This window comes from Megascapheus bottae, chromosome 6 (genome assembly GCF_031878675.1).
Source record: "Megascapheus bottae isolate mThoBot1 chromosome 6, mThoBot2.hap1, whole genome shotgun sequence".
NCBI lineage: Eukaryota > Metazoa > Chordata > Mammalia > Rodentia > Geomyidae > Megascapheus > Megascapheus bottae.
Window position 1 is genome coordinate 76,771,247 of NC_143514.1, and position 14,095 is coordinate 76,785,341.

General features: G+C 52.1%; 1 protein-coding gene across 2 annotated transcripts in view; it reads left to right on the forward strand.

The window, feature by feature from the left end:
- Dhrs3 (dehydrogenase/reductase 3) overlaps positions 1-11,978 on the forward strand; it is a 28,327-nt gene extending 16,349 nt beyond the window's left edge. Inside the window, exons 2-6 of one of the 2 annotated variants that reach the window (XR_016536011.1) lie at positions 3,311-3,454; positions 4,439-4,558; positions 4,767-5,005; positions 9,239-9,336; positions 11,456-11,541. Coding sequence is in view for 1 of the 2 variants with exons in the window: in XM_090335785.1 (XP_090191911.1) it covers positions 3,311-3,454; positions 4,439-4,558; positions 4,767-5,005; positions 9,211-9,336; positions 11,456-11,540 (714 nt within the window). In the remaining variant the exon portion in view is untranslated. Of the gene's footprint in view, positions 1-3,310; positions 3,455-4,438; positions 4,559-4,766; positions 5,006-9,210; positions 9,337-11,455 lie in introns of both variants that reach the window. The other variant, XM_090335785.1, reaches the window with a different exon arrangement.
- Positions 11,979-14,095: the final 2,117 nt, after the last annotated feature.

Below are 14,095 nucleotides of genomic sequence, written 5' to 3' on the forward strand. Positions count from 1 at the left end.
TGTGGCTCGTGCCTGTCATCCTAGCTGACATCAGAGCACCCTATTCAAAGCCAACCCAGGCAAGGAAGCCTGTGAGATTCTTCTCTCCAATGAACCTCCAAAAAAATAAAAAGAAGTAGAGCTGTGGCTCAAGCAATAGAGCTTGAATGGAACAGCTCAGGTACAACATCAAAAAGAAAAGAAAAAAACAAAACAGACACAGCCAGGCCTGTGTGCACCATCCTGAGACTTCCTTCTGCCTGACACTAAGGCCCTGTCCCCTGGCCCCCCTGCCAGCCCCCCGTCGCCAGCCCAGGACTGTACTGTGGGGCACACTGCACCTCCCTGACTCTTGGCCTATGTAGACCCCGCTGGAAATCCTCAGCCCAGAGACGCTTTTCCCTCAACACACACAGCTCCAGGATGCTGAAGGGACCATGACACCACTCGACTCCCAGGGGCCTCCCAGCCTGGGCAGGAGTGGGGAGTGGGCAGAAAGGCTGCGATGGTGCCAGGGAGACGTGGAGCCAGTCCCAGAGCCTCTCTAAAGAGCCCCAGAACTTCAGGGTGAAGCCCTCGCCTGTCCACAAGGGAGGATGGGCCACGTGCCTCCATTTCCTCTGGCACAACTCTGCCAATGGGGCCATCTTCCCCCTTCCCTGCCTACAGCTTTCTGGGCAGACCCAAAGCCCCCAGCCTCTCCATCCTTCACAAGAACCAACAAGAGTTCTTTCTTCCCAGCCCCCTTTGGATGGCATCCCATGCCCGCCTGCTTGTGCTGTGACAGCCTCAGGTTCTGGAGTGAAAGGCGTTATCCAGACTCCAAGAGGGCATTATGGTCCTCCCGCCAGCTGCACCTTACCTTCCCAAATTTCCCCTCCGCCTTGGGCTTCCCTCTTTTGATTTGACCACAACTTCCTATGACCCCCAAAGGTCCGCCTTAACAAGAGTCAGGGGATGAGATTCCCTGCATCTCAGGCTAGTTTACTCAGAAATGGGTGGGTAGAGGAGTGGATGGTTGGATAAAGGATGGTGGGTAAATGGATGGATGGATGGATGGATGAAGTAATATGGGAGAATAAAGTGAAATTTGAATGTTAGTGACTGTGGGCCAGAGATGGGGTTTGGGAGAGTTTAGTGTACTTATATCAAATTGCATTCTTGGAGAAATAACTACTTCTTCTTCTTCTTCTTCTTCTTCTTCTTCTTCTTCTTCTTCTTTTTCTTCTTCTTCTTCTTCCTCCTCCTCCTCCTCCACCTCTTCCTCCTCCTCCTCCTCCACCACCTCCTCCTCCTCCTCCTCTTCTTCTTCTTCTTCTTCTTCTTCTTCTTCTTCTTCTTCTTCTTCTTCCTCCTCCTCCTCCTCCTCCTCCTCTTCCTCCTCCTCTTCCTCTTTCTCCTCCTCCTCCTCCTTCTCTTCCTCCTCTTCTTCTTCCTCATCTGAGCCCCCTTACACTGTCCTAGATAAACCCATCCAAGTGTTTTAGTTCAACCATCAATAGTGTGTCCCCTAAAGCCTGTCTGATTGTAGTCTTTCTGCCTTATGTTTGTGATCATGGGACAAGTGTAGGCCCCTCCTTTGTAAAAAACCTTTCCTGGTTTCCAGGACTTCAAATAAACAACATAGTCAGACAGAGTGGAGGCACTCAAGCCAGTTCTAGGGGTCAAGAGAACATTCTGATTTTCTTTTTTAAAGTTTTTTTTGAAGTAAAAAAAAAAACTAATTTAGGGCCAGAAGCATGGCCTAGTGGTAGACTGCTTGCCTAGCATGCACAAAGACCCGGGTTTGATTCCTCGGTACCACGTGTATAGAAAGAGCCGGAAGTGGTGCTGTGGCTCAAGTGGTAGAGCCTTCAGAAAGCTCAAGGACAGTGCTCAGGCCCTGAGTTCAAGCCCCAGGATGGATATATATTTTTTTTTTCTGGAAACATTCCTGTTGTCTAAATTGCCCTTCTTTTTGATGGCTCTGCTCCCTGGGAACTTGAATTGTGTGAGATTTTATATATATATAATATCCTTCAAATCCAAGCCAGGTGCCAGCAGCTCACGCTGAGATTCTCGCTAGGGATGGGAAAATCTGAGCACAGACCAGGCAGAGCAGTTTAGGAAACCTCAGTGGATAGTTGGGTATATTTGGCAGGCTACTGTCATCCTAAAATAGGAGGATTGCAGTCCTTATCTCTCTCTCTCTCTCTCTCTCTCTCTCTCTCTCTCTCTCTCTCTCTCTCTCTCTCTCACACACACACACACACACACACACACACACACACACACACACACACAAAGATGCAGGGGCAACCTTCAATCTATCACACAACACCAGAATCCCGGTGTGAGCCATTTCACAGCTAAATCTGAATTGTCTCAGTGCAACTTGTGAGATTGGTTTTTGCCTTTTTTTATTATTATTTTTACCAGTTCCAGACTTTGAACTCAGAGCCTTGCACTGGATACCTTACTTGGTTGGTGTTCTAGCACCTGAGCCACAACTCTAGCTCCTTTTGTAGCTGGCCAGTTGCCAGAGCTAGCCTCAAACCTCCATCCTGCAGATCTCAGCCTCCAAAATAGCTAGAATCAGCCAAGAGCTACCTGCCCCTGGCTCATTTTGTTCTTGTTTGGTTGAACCCCCAACAGCATCTGGCCCTTGCCTTTCTGCCTCTGTCCTCAGGGCTGTTCCGTCCCTCTCTCCTCCCTCTGTGTTGATTGAGCCAACAGTAAGGGCAGTTAGTCCCACAAGTGTCTGACCCTTGGCAGGCTTCTCTTCTCAGCTTTCATTGGCCATCCATTCATAAATTTGCCCATCCCTTTGGTGCCTGCCAAAGTTACCTCCAGTGATCACCCGTCAGGTGAGGGCGTGGTTCCTTCCAGGTCCTTCTCCCATCTCTCCTCCCCACCAGCCCCCCCATCCTTCCTGATGCTGAGGTGAAGAATCTCAGCTCCAGACTTCATCGGTGAGAAGGTGGGCTCCCTCCTGACAGAACATTCTGGAATGTCTTACAGAAAATGCTCCACTATTGCTTCTAAGTCTATAGGAAACACTGGAGCAGGACCAGCAGATAGATCTCTAGCCAGAGAAATGCACGAGCAAGACTTATTTAGAACCCTGCCAGGTGCTTGATTCCCTGAGAGCTCCACAACAAAGACTTACTTGAGAGGGGCCGGCGCTGTCCCGTCTAGCAAACAGTGTTCATTTGCTTTGGGGGGGGGCAGTATTTTGGGTGCTATGAAGAATTTAGAGGAATTTAAATGACTGAATTTCTGATGGCAACTAGATGTCACTCTGGCTTGGTTCCTAAACACCAGTTGATGGGTTATTATCCTTTCCTTCTAGATTGTTCTCTGGGGCCGGACAGAGAAGTGCCTGAAGGAGACAACAGAGGAGGTTCGGCAGATGGGCACCGAGTGCCACTACTTCATCTGTGATGTGGGCAACCGAGAGGAGGTGTACCAGACGGCCAAGGCTGTCCGGGAGAAGGTGGGTGCTGGAATGGCAGGATCAGGAGATGCCCAGGGACTCCACGCTTAGGGTAGACAGCTTCTCCAGGGCACCTTCTGGAGCATTTCTCCATGAAGGGGATTACTTGCATGGGGACCAGGGATGACTTCACAACAGGAATAATAATAATAGTAATAATAATAATAATCTTTATTGTCCCCCTGGAAACAGTGAGCAATGACATTGAACCATTTTTAGTTTGGGGGGAGGACTGGGGTTTTGAATTCTCAACTTTGCACTTGCTAGGCAAGTGCTAAACCACAGGAGCCACACCTCTAGCCCCACCCCTTGGAAATTCAGACCTCAGGGGGATTCTCTCTGAGCATCAATGGCCGATGTCCTGTTGCCTCCTGGGAAAATCCTTATCCCAACTCCAGCCGTCTCTGTGGGCTGAGAGTACCACAGGGAAGTATACTGGATTTGATTATCTTCGTGTGTGTGTGTGTGTGTGTGTGTGTGTGCATTCATGTGCATGGCTGTGTGTTCACGTGTGTGTGTGTTCGTGTTCATGTATGTGCACATGGGTCCTGGGACTTGAATGTAAAGCTTTTTTACTCAAGGCTGGCCCTCTACCACCTGAGCCACAGGTCCACCTCCCACTTTTTGGTGGTTAACTCCAGCGAAGCGTCCCATGAACTTTCTGCCTGGCCTGGCTTCCGACTCTGGTCTTTAAGTGTGGGCTCTCTGAATGCGAGTGCCTGCCGCGTGGCTGGTTAAAGTGTCCTGACTCGTGATCTGTGTAAGAGCCACCTCACTTCTCATCACCCCGCCATGTCCCAGGCACATGCACCATGGCTGTCCCCAGGGCCCCCGATGTCCTGGGGGAGGCCACGAGAGGCCACAGGAGGCCATGCAGCTTCCTCAGGCCACACGATGGCCCGCTGTGGAGCTGGGCTGTGTCCCTCCAGGTGGTGCCACCAAGGCTGACAGCCGCCGTGGCCCTGGGCCCCATCCTGCCCCCAGGTGGGTGACATCACCATCCTGGTGAACAATGCCGCCGTGGTCCACGGGAAGAGCCTGATGGACAGCGACGACGACGCCCTCCTCAAGTCTCAGCACATCAACACCCTGGGCCAGTTTTGGGTAAGACCCCGAGCACGAGGGGACCTGGGACCAGGATCCAGCCAGCAGGGCTGTCCAAGGACAAGGAGGCTGATACGAGGACTGGCTGACCTGAGCGCCCTGGCCTTCCCGAGCTTCAGTCCTGGGCCTCGCCCTCAGAGGGGGTGGAGGGATTCGAATCTGCGTCTGCTCGGGGCTGACTCCTGTCCTCCCCACCCCCACCCTTCAGACCACCAAGGCCTTCTTGCCGCGCATGCTGGAGCTGCAGAATGGCCACATCGTGTGCCTCAGTTCCGTGCTGGCGCTCTCCGCCATCCCCGGCGCCATCGACTACTGCACCTCCAAGGCCTCCGCTTTTGCCTTCATGGAGAGCCTGACCCTGGGGCTGTTGGACTGTCCGGGCGTCAACGCCACCACCGTACTTCCCTTCCACACCAGCACCGAGATGTTCCAGGGCATGAGGGTCAGGTCAGCCACCTCCCCCGAGCCAGTCCACCCAGTCCACTGCATGCCTCCGCCTTGGCCTCGGGCACAGGGATCCTCCAGCAGCTAGGGTCCTGACTCTAGCTGGTGCAGAGCCCGGGGCTGAGAGCGTGCAGTGGAATGCTCCATGGAGACACAAAGAAAACAGAGTAGTAAACATGGGCCGCCTGCTGACTCAGGAGCGTGGCGGTGAGTGAGAGAAACAACGCTTTGCATGATTCCATCTGTGTGGAAGTCTAGAAGGTGCAAGACTGGCCTAGACTTCGAGGAACAGGCCAGGGAGATAGCCCCAAGGGAAACAGATAGAGATGAGGGGGGGGGGGAAACCCCAGGGAACTTTCTGGGCTCTGTGGATGTATGTCTGTCTTTCTGTCTTGTCTGTCCTGTGGCTTGAATCATGGCCTGTGCACTGTCGTTGAGCTTTGTGTAGCACTCTGCCACTTGAGCCACAGCTCCACCTCAGACTCTTTGGTGGTTGATTGGAAATAAGAGTCTCTCAGACTTTCTTGCCTAGGCTGGCTTAGAACTGTGATCCTCAGATCTCAGCCTCCTGAGTAGCTAGGGTTATAGACCTGAGCCACCAGTGCCCAACGCTTTCTGAGCTTTTATTTATTTATTTTTCCAGTCCTGGGGCTTGAACTCAGGGCCTGGGTACTGTCCTTCAGCTTTCTCAAGGCTAGACTCTTACCACTTAAGCTACAGCACCACTTCTGGCTTTTTCTATGTATGTGGTACTGAGGACTCAAACCCTGGTCTTTGTGCATGCTAAGCAAGCACTCTACCATTAGGCTAAACTCCCAGCCCCATGGGCTTTTAGAAAGTCCCCTCCCCCTCCTGGTTTGCATTAATCAAGTTGCGAGCCTTAGATTGTGCATACGTTATCACAGGTGAAGGTAAAGACACCAGAGAGGCCCAATCCTTCCCTGCCCCAGCCCCTGCAGGCCAGTGTCAGCAAGGGGAGCACGTTGCTTGGAAGCCAGGCACCTCCCCTGTCACTGGGTAACATCAGGCCTGCTGAGTTGCTGCCCCAGCCTTCCTGGCTGATCTGTTCATGGAGCCATCTTGCTGTACACCAAGTATTCAGCAAATGGCTTTGTAACAATGGATTGAAATTCCAGGCCAGTCTGGGGGGGAAAAAAAAAAAAGCCTACAAGACTCCATCTCAAGAGCAAAGTCATATGCCATCCCAACTATGGGGTAGGAGGAGAAAAACAGGAGGATCGTAGTCCAGGTATATACCTGAGCAGGAAGCAAGACCTTAACTCAAAAAGAAGCAGCACTCCAAAACTGGGGCCGAGGGGTGAGGACTAGAGGTGTGACTCAGCTGTAGAGTGCAAGCACAAGGCCCTGAGTGCAAACTCCAGTACTGTGGGACTGGTGGGGGGGAGGGGGAAATGGCTTCACCAACTTGGGTGCTACTAGCTTTCCTAGAAGACCAACTCTCCAAGAGTTTGCAAATGCATCATCACACATTCTGTATTTAGAAGACACTGTATTTATGACTTAATGACCCATGGTAGAGTTTGCCTTTTCCCCTTGAGAACTCAGTGTCTTCTTGTTTCATCTAAGTATACAAGAGATGCTCGATAATTGTGTGCTGGAGAGAAAGGGTCTGAGCAAACTATAGTTTAACTGGGTGCTCTGGAAGCCGGAGGGATGGATGCATCCCCAGCCATCACTTCTGTGTGTCTGTTTCGTCTTCGGGCATCTTTCCTCTCTACTTGAAAATGTAATTCCAGCACTCAGGAGGCTGAGGCAGGAGGATCACAAGTTAGAGGCTACGCTAGGCCACACAGTAAGACCCTGCCTCCACAAAAATTCAAGCTCCCCCTCCCTGAAGTCATTCTTCCTTACTGGTTCAGTGTCTGAGCACAAATGGCCTGAGGTAGAATCCCGGTTCTGTGTGACTTGGGGCAAGTAACTTGACTTCTCTGTGCCTTGCTTTCCTCATTTATCCAAGGGCATTTCTAGGATTTCCCAGTTTGAATGAGTGCTTGTGCAGGAATCAACTAGTTCTGCCTGCTTGTTGTTACACTCATGATGCTGAATAACCATTACCTGTGGTTGGAAAGGCAAGTCCCAAGAGCGTGGCCCAAACTCCGGGGTTTCCTACAAGAAGAGAACACAGGTTCTGTCCTGTCACCTCTTGCAGCCAGGCTGGAAGCAGACACCGATTGGTTTCCTATTCCCTTGGAGGCCTTAGTGTTTGTCTGACATATTTGGTGGTGCATTATGTTCCAGCCACACCGCGCTGCACTGGGGAGCTCGGAGCTCTGACTCACCAATCCAGAAACAGAGGCTCAGGAAGCAGTTACAGGCCGAGGCTGCATGGCTGAGCAGGCTTTACTGAGCTGGGCTCACCAGAATTCACAGCTGGGCCCATTCCTTGTGTGCCTGCTTTCTATCCGATCTGCCATGAGGGGAAAAAAATCCCACCAGCAGACACCTGAGATTGCTTCACTGGTCCCATAAGGGTCTCACCAGGGTGGATTCCCCCCCTGCCCTTCTCCTCGTAGCTGGGTCTATCTGCTGCATCCTCACGCTCTGAGAAACAGGGCTGGCTGAGGAGTCTAGACCAGCCTCCATGGAGTCCCCTCTCTGCAGACACCCAAAACTAGTCCTTCTAAAATGCCCAGCTGGCATTCTAGAAAGTGCCATTGGTACTGTAATAGGAGGGAGTGCAGGGAGGGAGCCTGGGACCGCCTGCTGCTCAGCAGACTGGGGGACTCGTTGCCCTTAATCTTCCTGGTGACACGTGGCGTCCAAGCCCCTTGTGGGATGGAGATCAGAGGCAGCAGTGCCTTCAAGCCCAGGAGGACGGGAAGAACAAAAGCCTGGCCCTCGAGCCAGCCTGCTTCACGCTTCCTCCCTCACTAGAGCCTTAGTTTCCTTATCTGGAAATTGGAGACAATATCTCTGCACAGGCCTGGCCTTCAGGGTACATCCACCTTGTGGCTGTTGAGTCAGATGCTTCTGTGTAGGCATGACAACCTCCCTGATGTCTGCTTGTCTAGTCATTCATTCATTCATTTGGAAATCCCAGGGGATACATGCTTCCTGTATTTGAATGAATGAGTCAATGAAACAATAGTCAATGAATGAATGCCAGGCAGGTATCTCCAGCAGAACACTTGCCTCTAGACAAGAATAGGACACGCTGTGAGAAGTCGTTCAGCACATTATTTGTTGAGCATCTGCTAAGTGCTGGATACTGCTAGATGCTGAGGCTTCAACAGGGAGAAAGATTAATGAGGCCTGTGGCCTTGTGGGACTTATGATATGATGGAGGACACCAGCCACTAACAAGGAACCCACCAGCTGGGCACTGGTGGTTCACACCTTGTAATCCTAGCTACTCAGAAGTCTGAGATCTGAGAATCCCAGGTAAAAGCCAGTCAGGGCAGGAAACTCTGTGCGACTATTATCTCTAATTAAACACCCGAAAACAAAAACAAGAAATGGCACTGTGGTTCAACTGGCAGAGTGCTAGCCTTGAGCAAAAAAAACTAGACGGTGGGCCATGAGTTTGGCCTAGCAGTAGAGTGCTTGCCTAGCATGCACAAAGACCCAGGTTCAGTTCCTGAGTACCGCATACATAGAAAAAGCCAGAAATGGTGTTGTGGTGCAAGTGGTAGAGCCCCAGCCTTGAGAAAGCCCAAGGATAATAAGTTCCAGCCTTGAATTCAAGCCCCAGGACTGGCACCAAAAATAAATAAATAAATAAATAAATAAAAACCCTAGTTAGTGCCCAAGTCCTAAGTTCAGGCCCCAATCAATATTGGCATGCACGCGCACACACACACTAAATCGGGAGTGGGCCAGGCCGTTGGGACAGTGGTAGGAGGCCATGGGAGAAAAGGCGTGAGATGGCAGGGACAGAGAGCTGAGTGGTGCTGAGTGGAGGGAAGGGAAAAGGAGGTCACAGCATGAGCAGGGGGCCCTGGAGGACTCTGGAAATGGGGAGCAGGAGGATGAGCTCCTTGATTTCCTTGGGGATCCCCTAAAAGATGGGAAGATCCCACGTGCAGGCCTTGGGAATTCTAGGAGGTCTGGGATGAGAGAGAATTTCACATCATCAAGGCCCTCACCCAGCAGAGGCCAGAGAGGCCCAGACGTGGGGGCCACACCAAGGCCCCTGGCAGGAGTGCAGGCCTCTACAAGGGAGACCTCCTGTGTCTGCCTGCCTTCAGGTTTCCCAACCTCTTTCCCCCGTTGAAGCCGGAGACTGTGGCCCGGAGGACAGTGGAAGCTGTGCAGCTGAATCAGGCCCTCCTCCTGCTCCCCTGGACAATGAACATCCTCATTATCTTGAAAAGGTATGAGACTGGGGGAGAAACTTGTAGGCTAGGCTCTAGCCAAACCTTCCCCCGTCCCCTGTTGGTCCCTGGTGGGAAACAGATGACCAGCTGGAAAATATGCATATTGGCTCGATTAGTCATGTCTGCCATGGGCAGGTGAATTAGTCAGTAGGGCTCGATTAGTCAGGTCTGCTGTGGGCAGGGGTATGAGAGGATACTATCTTGAGCATAGGGCAGTGGTTCTTCAACTTGGTCTCAGGAACCCGAAAGTCTTAGAAATCACTGAAGAACCCAAAAAGTGCTCTTGTTTGTCTGAGTTATACCACTATTCACTGGGTTAGAAATTAAAACTGTGGGGAGGGGTGGAGTAGGGAGGTACAGGAGTCTGGCCTAGTGGTAGAGTGCTTGCCTAGCGTGCACAAAGACCCGGCTCAATTCCTCTGGACCACATACATAGAAAAAAGCTGGCATGGTGCTGTGGCTCAAGTGGCACACCTTGAGGGGAAAAAAAACCCCCAAGAACAGTGCTCAGGTCCTGAGTTCAAGCCCAATGACTGGCAAAAATAAATAAATTAATAATAATATTTTTAAAAAACTGGGATGGGGAAAGTTTGGGTATGGTATGTGTTCATTTTGTTCATTTATAAATAGCAATAGCAGCCTGTTAAATTAATATAAATGTGGCCAAGCACTGATGATAACTTACACCTGTAATATAGCTAGCTACTCAGGAAGTTGATATTGGAAGCCAGCCCAAGCCAGAAGTCCATGAGACTTTTTTTTCGCCAGTCATGGGACTTGAACTCAGGGCCTGAGCACTGCCCTTGAGCTTTCTCAAGGCTAGCACTCTACCGCTTTTTTCTGTGTATATGGTACCAAGAATCAAACCCAGGGCTTCTGTGCATGCTAGGCGAGCACTCTGCTTCTAAGTCACAGTCCCAGCCCCCACAAGACTCTTATCTCCAATTAATCCACACATACACAACAAGCCAGAAGGGAAGGTAGAGCATCATCCTTGAGTAAAGAAAGCTAAGAGACAGTGTGAGCTCCAGTACTAGTACAAAGAAGAAGAAGAAAAAGAAGGAGGAGGAGGAGGAGGAGGAGGAGGAGGAGGAGGAGGAGGAGGAGAAAGGATGGGGGTGTTTTCCTCATTAGCAGCTTTTGTTTTTGTTTCCCTGAGATACAATCTTGCTGTGTAGCCAAGGCTCACCTTGAACATATGATCTACCTATGTCAGCCTTGGCAAGTGCAGGGATTACAGGCATGTGCCACCATGCCCAGTTCATTTATATGTTCATGTGACAAGCTCTTAAATGTTCTTTTTTTGTCAGTCACAAGCCTTGGACTCTAGGCCTGGGCGCTGTCCCTGAGCTCTTCAGCTCAAGGCTACCGCCCTACCCCTTGAGCCACAGCGCCATTTTTGGTTTTTTAGTGGTTAATTGGAGATATGAGTCTCAGGGTCTTTAGTGCCCGGGCTGGCTTGAAACCATGATTCTCAAATCTCAGCCTCCTGAGTCCCTAGGATTGCAGACATGAGCCACCACGCCCAGCAGCAGTTAAATTTTCTATAAAAAATAATAATAACTAGTCAGGAGTGATGATGTTTTACATTTTTGCAAATGCCCATGGCCCAGTTTCATTGGAGACAACCAGATTCCCATGTGAATCCCTCGTGAAGAACGAGTGGAAGCACGAAGGTCACGTGATGTCGTGTTTTATTATAAAAGCCATCTGAACTCAGAGACTCCTGAGGCCATCTCAGATACCCCACCAGTTCCCAAACCACCCTTGGTGGACCACTGTCTGCGGGAGAACTAGAGACGACCCCAGGGGGTCGGGGTGTTGAGGATTGTCGAGGTGCTCGCATCCCAGTCCCTCAGTGTTGAGGGCCGGTATAGGTGGCAGCTCCACTGCAGCGACCCCAGTCTTCCTGACAGCTTCTTCCCAGAGCCAGGAGTCTGGTCTTCCCGTGCCAGAGGCCTCACTGGCCACGATCTGGCCACGATCTGGCCAGTGAGCAGGCATCAGCTCCCTGGAAAGCCAGCTTTCCCTACCCCCTAGCTGTGGTGGCATGGAAGGAGTTGGGTATAGCTGCCCCCCCACACCCTCCCATCTTTACCTCTCCCCCTGTCCCCAGCATTCTCCCACAGGCCGCGCTGGAGGAGATCCACAGGTTTTCAGGAACCTACACCTGCATGAATACTTTCAAGGGACGAACATAGAGACGGGAAGCAGAGACTTGCTCAAGGAGTCACGGAGCAAAGGGGTCAAGGCATCTGGGCACTCACCCATGTGCCTGTCAGTAGGCACATTTCTGCAGGGGGTGAGCGGAACTGCTCAAGGAAGAATCTGGCAGCTCCCCAGGTCGGCCCCAGGACCTTGGCACAGGACTGATGGGTGTTCGCCTCCTTCTCCCAATGAGGAGACAAGAAACCAGCTAGCAGCCACCTTGACACTTTGGTACATTTCTAATTCTGTAGAGTTTATTGTTAAATGCTTATCAAATCTAATCAGCCTCAGCAGTGTGCATAGACTGTTTCCAGAAGGGTCTGCTTCCAAAAGTTCTGCCTTTCCCCTCCACTACCCTCTCACTCTCAGCTTGCACAAAACTGGTCGTACGGCAGGAATGAAAAATAAAAGAGAAAGATGGCTTTTACAAATTCCTTTGTTCAAATCATTAGCGGGCGGTCAGGAGAGAGCAAGTTCCATCACAAAACCTCATCCATCGTTTGGGCAAGTATCGGTCAGCCAGCTGCTAGGGGTGGAGGGGCAGGCAGAGGCCTAGGGGCAGAGGTCAGGACTGGAGCCAAGGCCTGGGGGCAGAAGGAGATGCCTGGCTCCTTCCCAATACCCTGGGGCGTCCCTGAAAATAGCCCCAAAGTTTGCTCCCCTCGGGCCTGTGTCGGCCCCTCGGGGTGAGCAGAGCCCATCCACCTGCACTGTCTGAAAAGCCCATGCTTAGAATTGCCAGGTGACACGAGGATCCTGAGGCTTAGAGAAATGAGGCGTAGAGAGGCCCCAAGTCCAGGAGCCCCAAGTTAGGTTCAGCCATTCACCCCCAGCCATCCAAAACATGAAACCTGGTGAACGGCAGACAGCGGAGACTTATTTGCTCCGTGCAGCTGTCGGAACATCTTGAGTGGTCTTCTGGGGTGCGGACATTGGCTTCAGGTTAAGCAGGGAGAGTCTGGGACAGTGGAGGAAGAAGAACTGCCCAGCTGCAGCAGCTGCAGGTCACAGATGACACCGGGTGACCTTGAGCTCATCAGCCTTTGACCTTGGAGGAGTTCTGGAGAATTCTGCTCCCTTTCTTCCTGGAACAGAACAGGAACAGATGTCCCTTGAGTTTTTGGCTGTTTGAATGAGGATGACAAGAAGAAGGCACAGCTGGCATGCAGGCAGCGTGCCTGTCACCCCACACGCTCCTTGCAAACCCCGCCTTTCTTGGAGCCCATGATGGTGGCAAAGTTGACTGCAGGCAGCAGAGAATCGCTCGGGTCAAAGAGCACAGCTTCAAAGTTGGAGGAGTTTGAGCTCATCCACAGGGCCCAGCAAAAGCCTCTTTTAAGTTGTCTCTTGCAGCGTCACAGTGGGGCCAGAGGCGCAGGGAGGTACAGCCCAGCACCCCAGTGGGCTGCAGGCGCTGGGGAGGCCAGAGTGGCAGAACTTGCACAGCCTGGGCCGTTGGCAGAGACTCCCCATGGGTTTCTTCTGTTGCTCTTCTGTGGCTTCAGGCCCAGTGAGCCTCGCCTGGGCCGCTGGGGACATCGGGGGAGGGGGCGCAATTCGGCCTCAGGTGAGTGGCGGGAAGCAGGCAAGGCACTTCCTGGGGAGTTGTAGAAAGGATATCCTGACTGCAGATCTGAGGCCTGCATTCGGGAATGAGTCAGACACACCATGGTGACAGGAGGGTCACAGGGATCTAACCACTGGTTACCAAGCCCTCCCCTACCCCTGCCCTCAGGTGGCCGTCAGCCTAGGGTAAGTCATGGTCCACTCATTCATGACCACCCAAAGACTTCAGGGACCCCAAAACTGGTATGTGTCCACAAGAGGTGACACCCCACCCCAGATCTCCACAGCTTCCCCCATCTTTATGACAAGAGCAGCTCCAGCACCAAGACTGAGGGCGGAAGTAGACCTGGCCAGTCTGGCACAGCCTGGGAACAAATGGCTTCTGCTTTCCCCTGATTGGCCAGCACCGCCCACGTGATTGAGCAAGCCTGCCATGTTGCTGCAGGAGGACAACATAGTATTAAACTTTAGAACAGCTGCAAGAAGGCAGGGTCATGGTGGCTCTGGGGACTGTGGTCCTGATGTCGGGGACACCTCTGAAGGGCCAGCTGCCTGCCCTTACCCCACAGCTTCCTTTCAGATGCGTCCAGGTGAGCAAATGCAGCCTCCAAGCGGGGCCGTGCTGGCCCAGGTCCAGAATCTGAAGCCAGCTCTCCCTGATGGGCAAAGCCTCTGGCTTACATCACCAGACAGTGGCGAGACACCCCACCAGGAACCACCTGTCACCTTCCTTTTTGTCCCTGAGGACGTGAATCACCAAAGCAAGGGATGTATTCCAGAAGTTTCCTTCAGGTGTATCTGCACATCCGTGACCTGCCTGGACAAGAAGGCTGTGTGTGTGCCCAGAGTGGGGACCTGTCACGCAATCTGTCATCAGTCCAGTGGGGTTGGCACCTCTCGGTGAGGAGGGAGAGATGAAGAGACCGTCTGCAGAGCCCTGGCTTTTCTGACCAGCTCTGAGCAGCCAGCAGATTTATTTCTG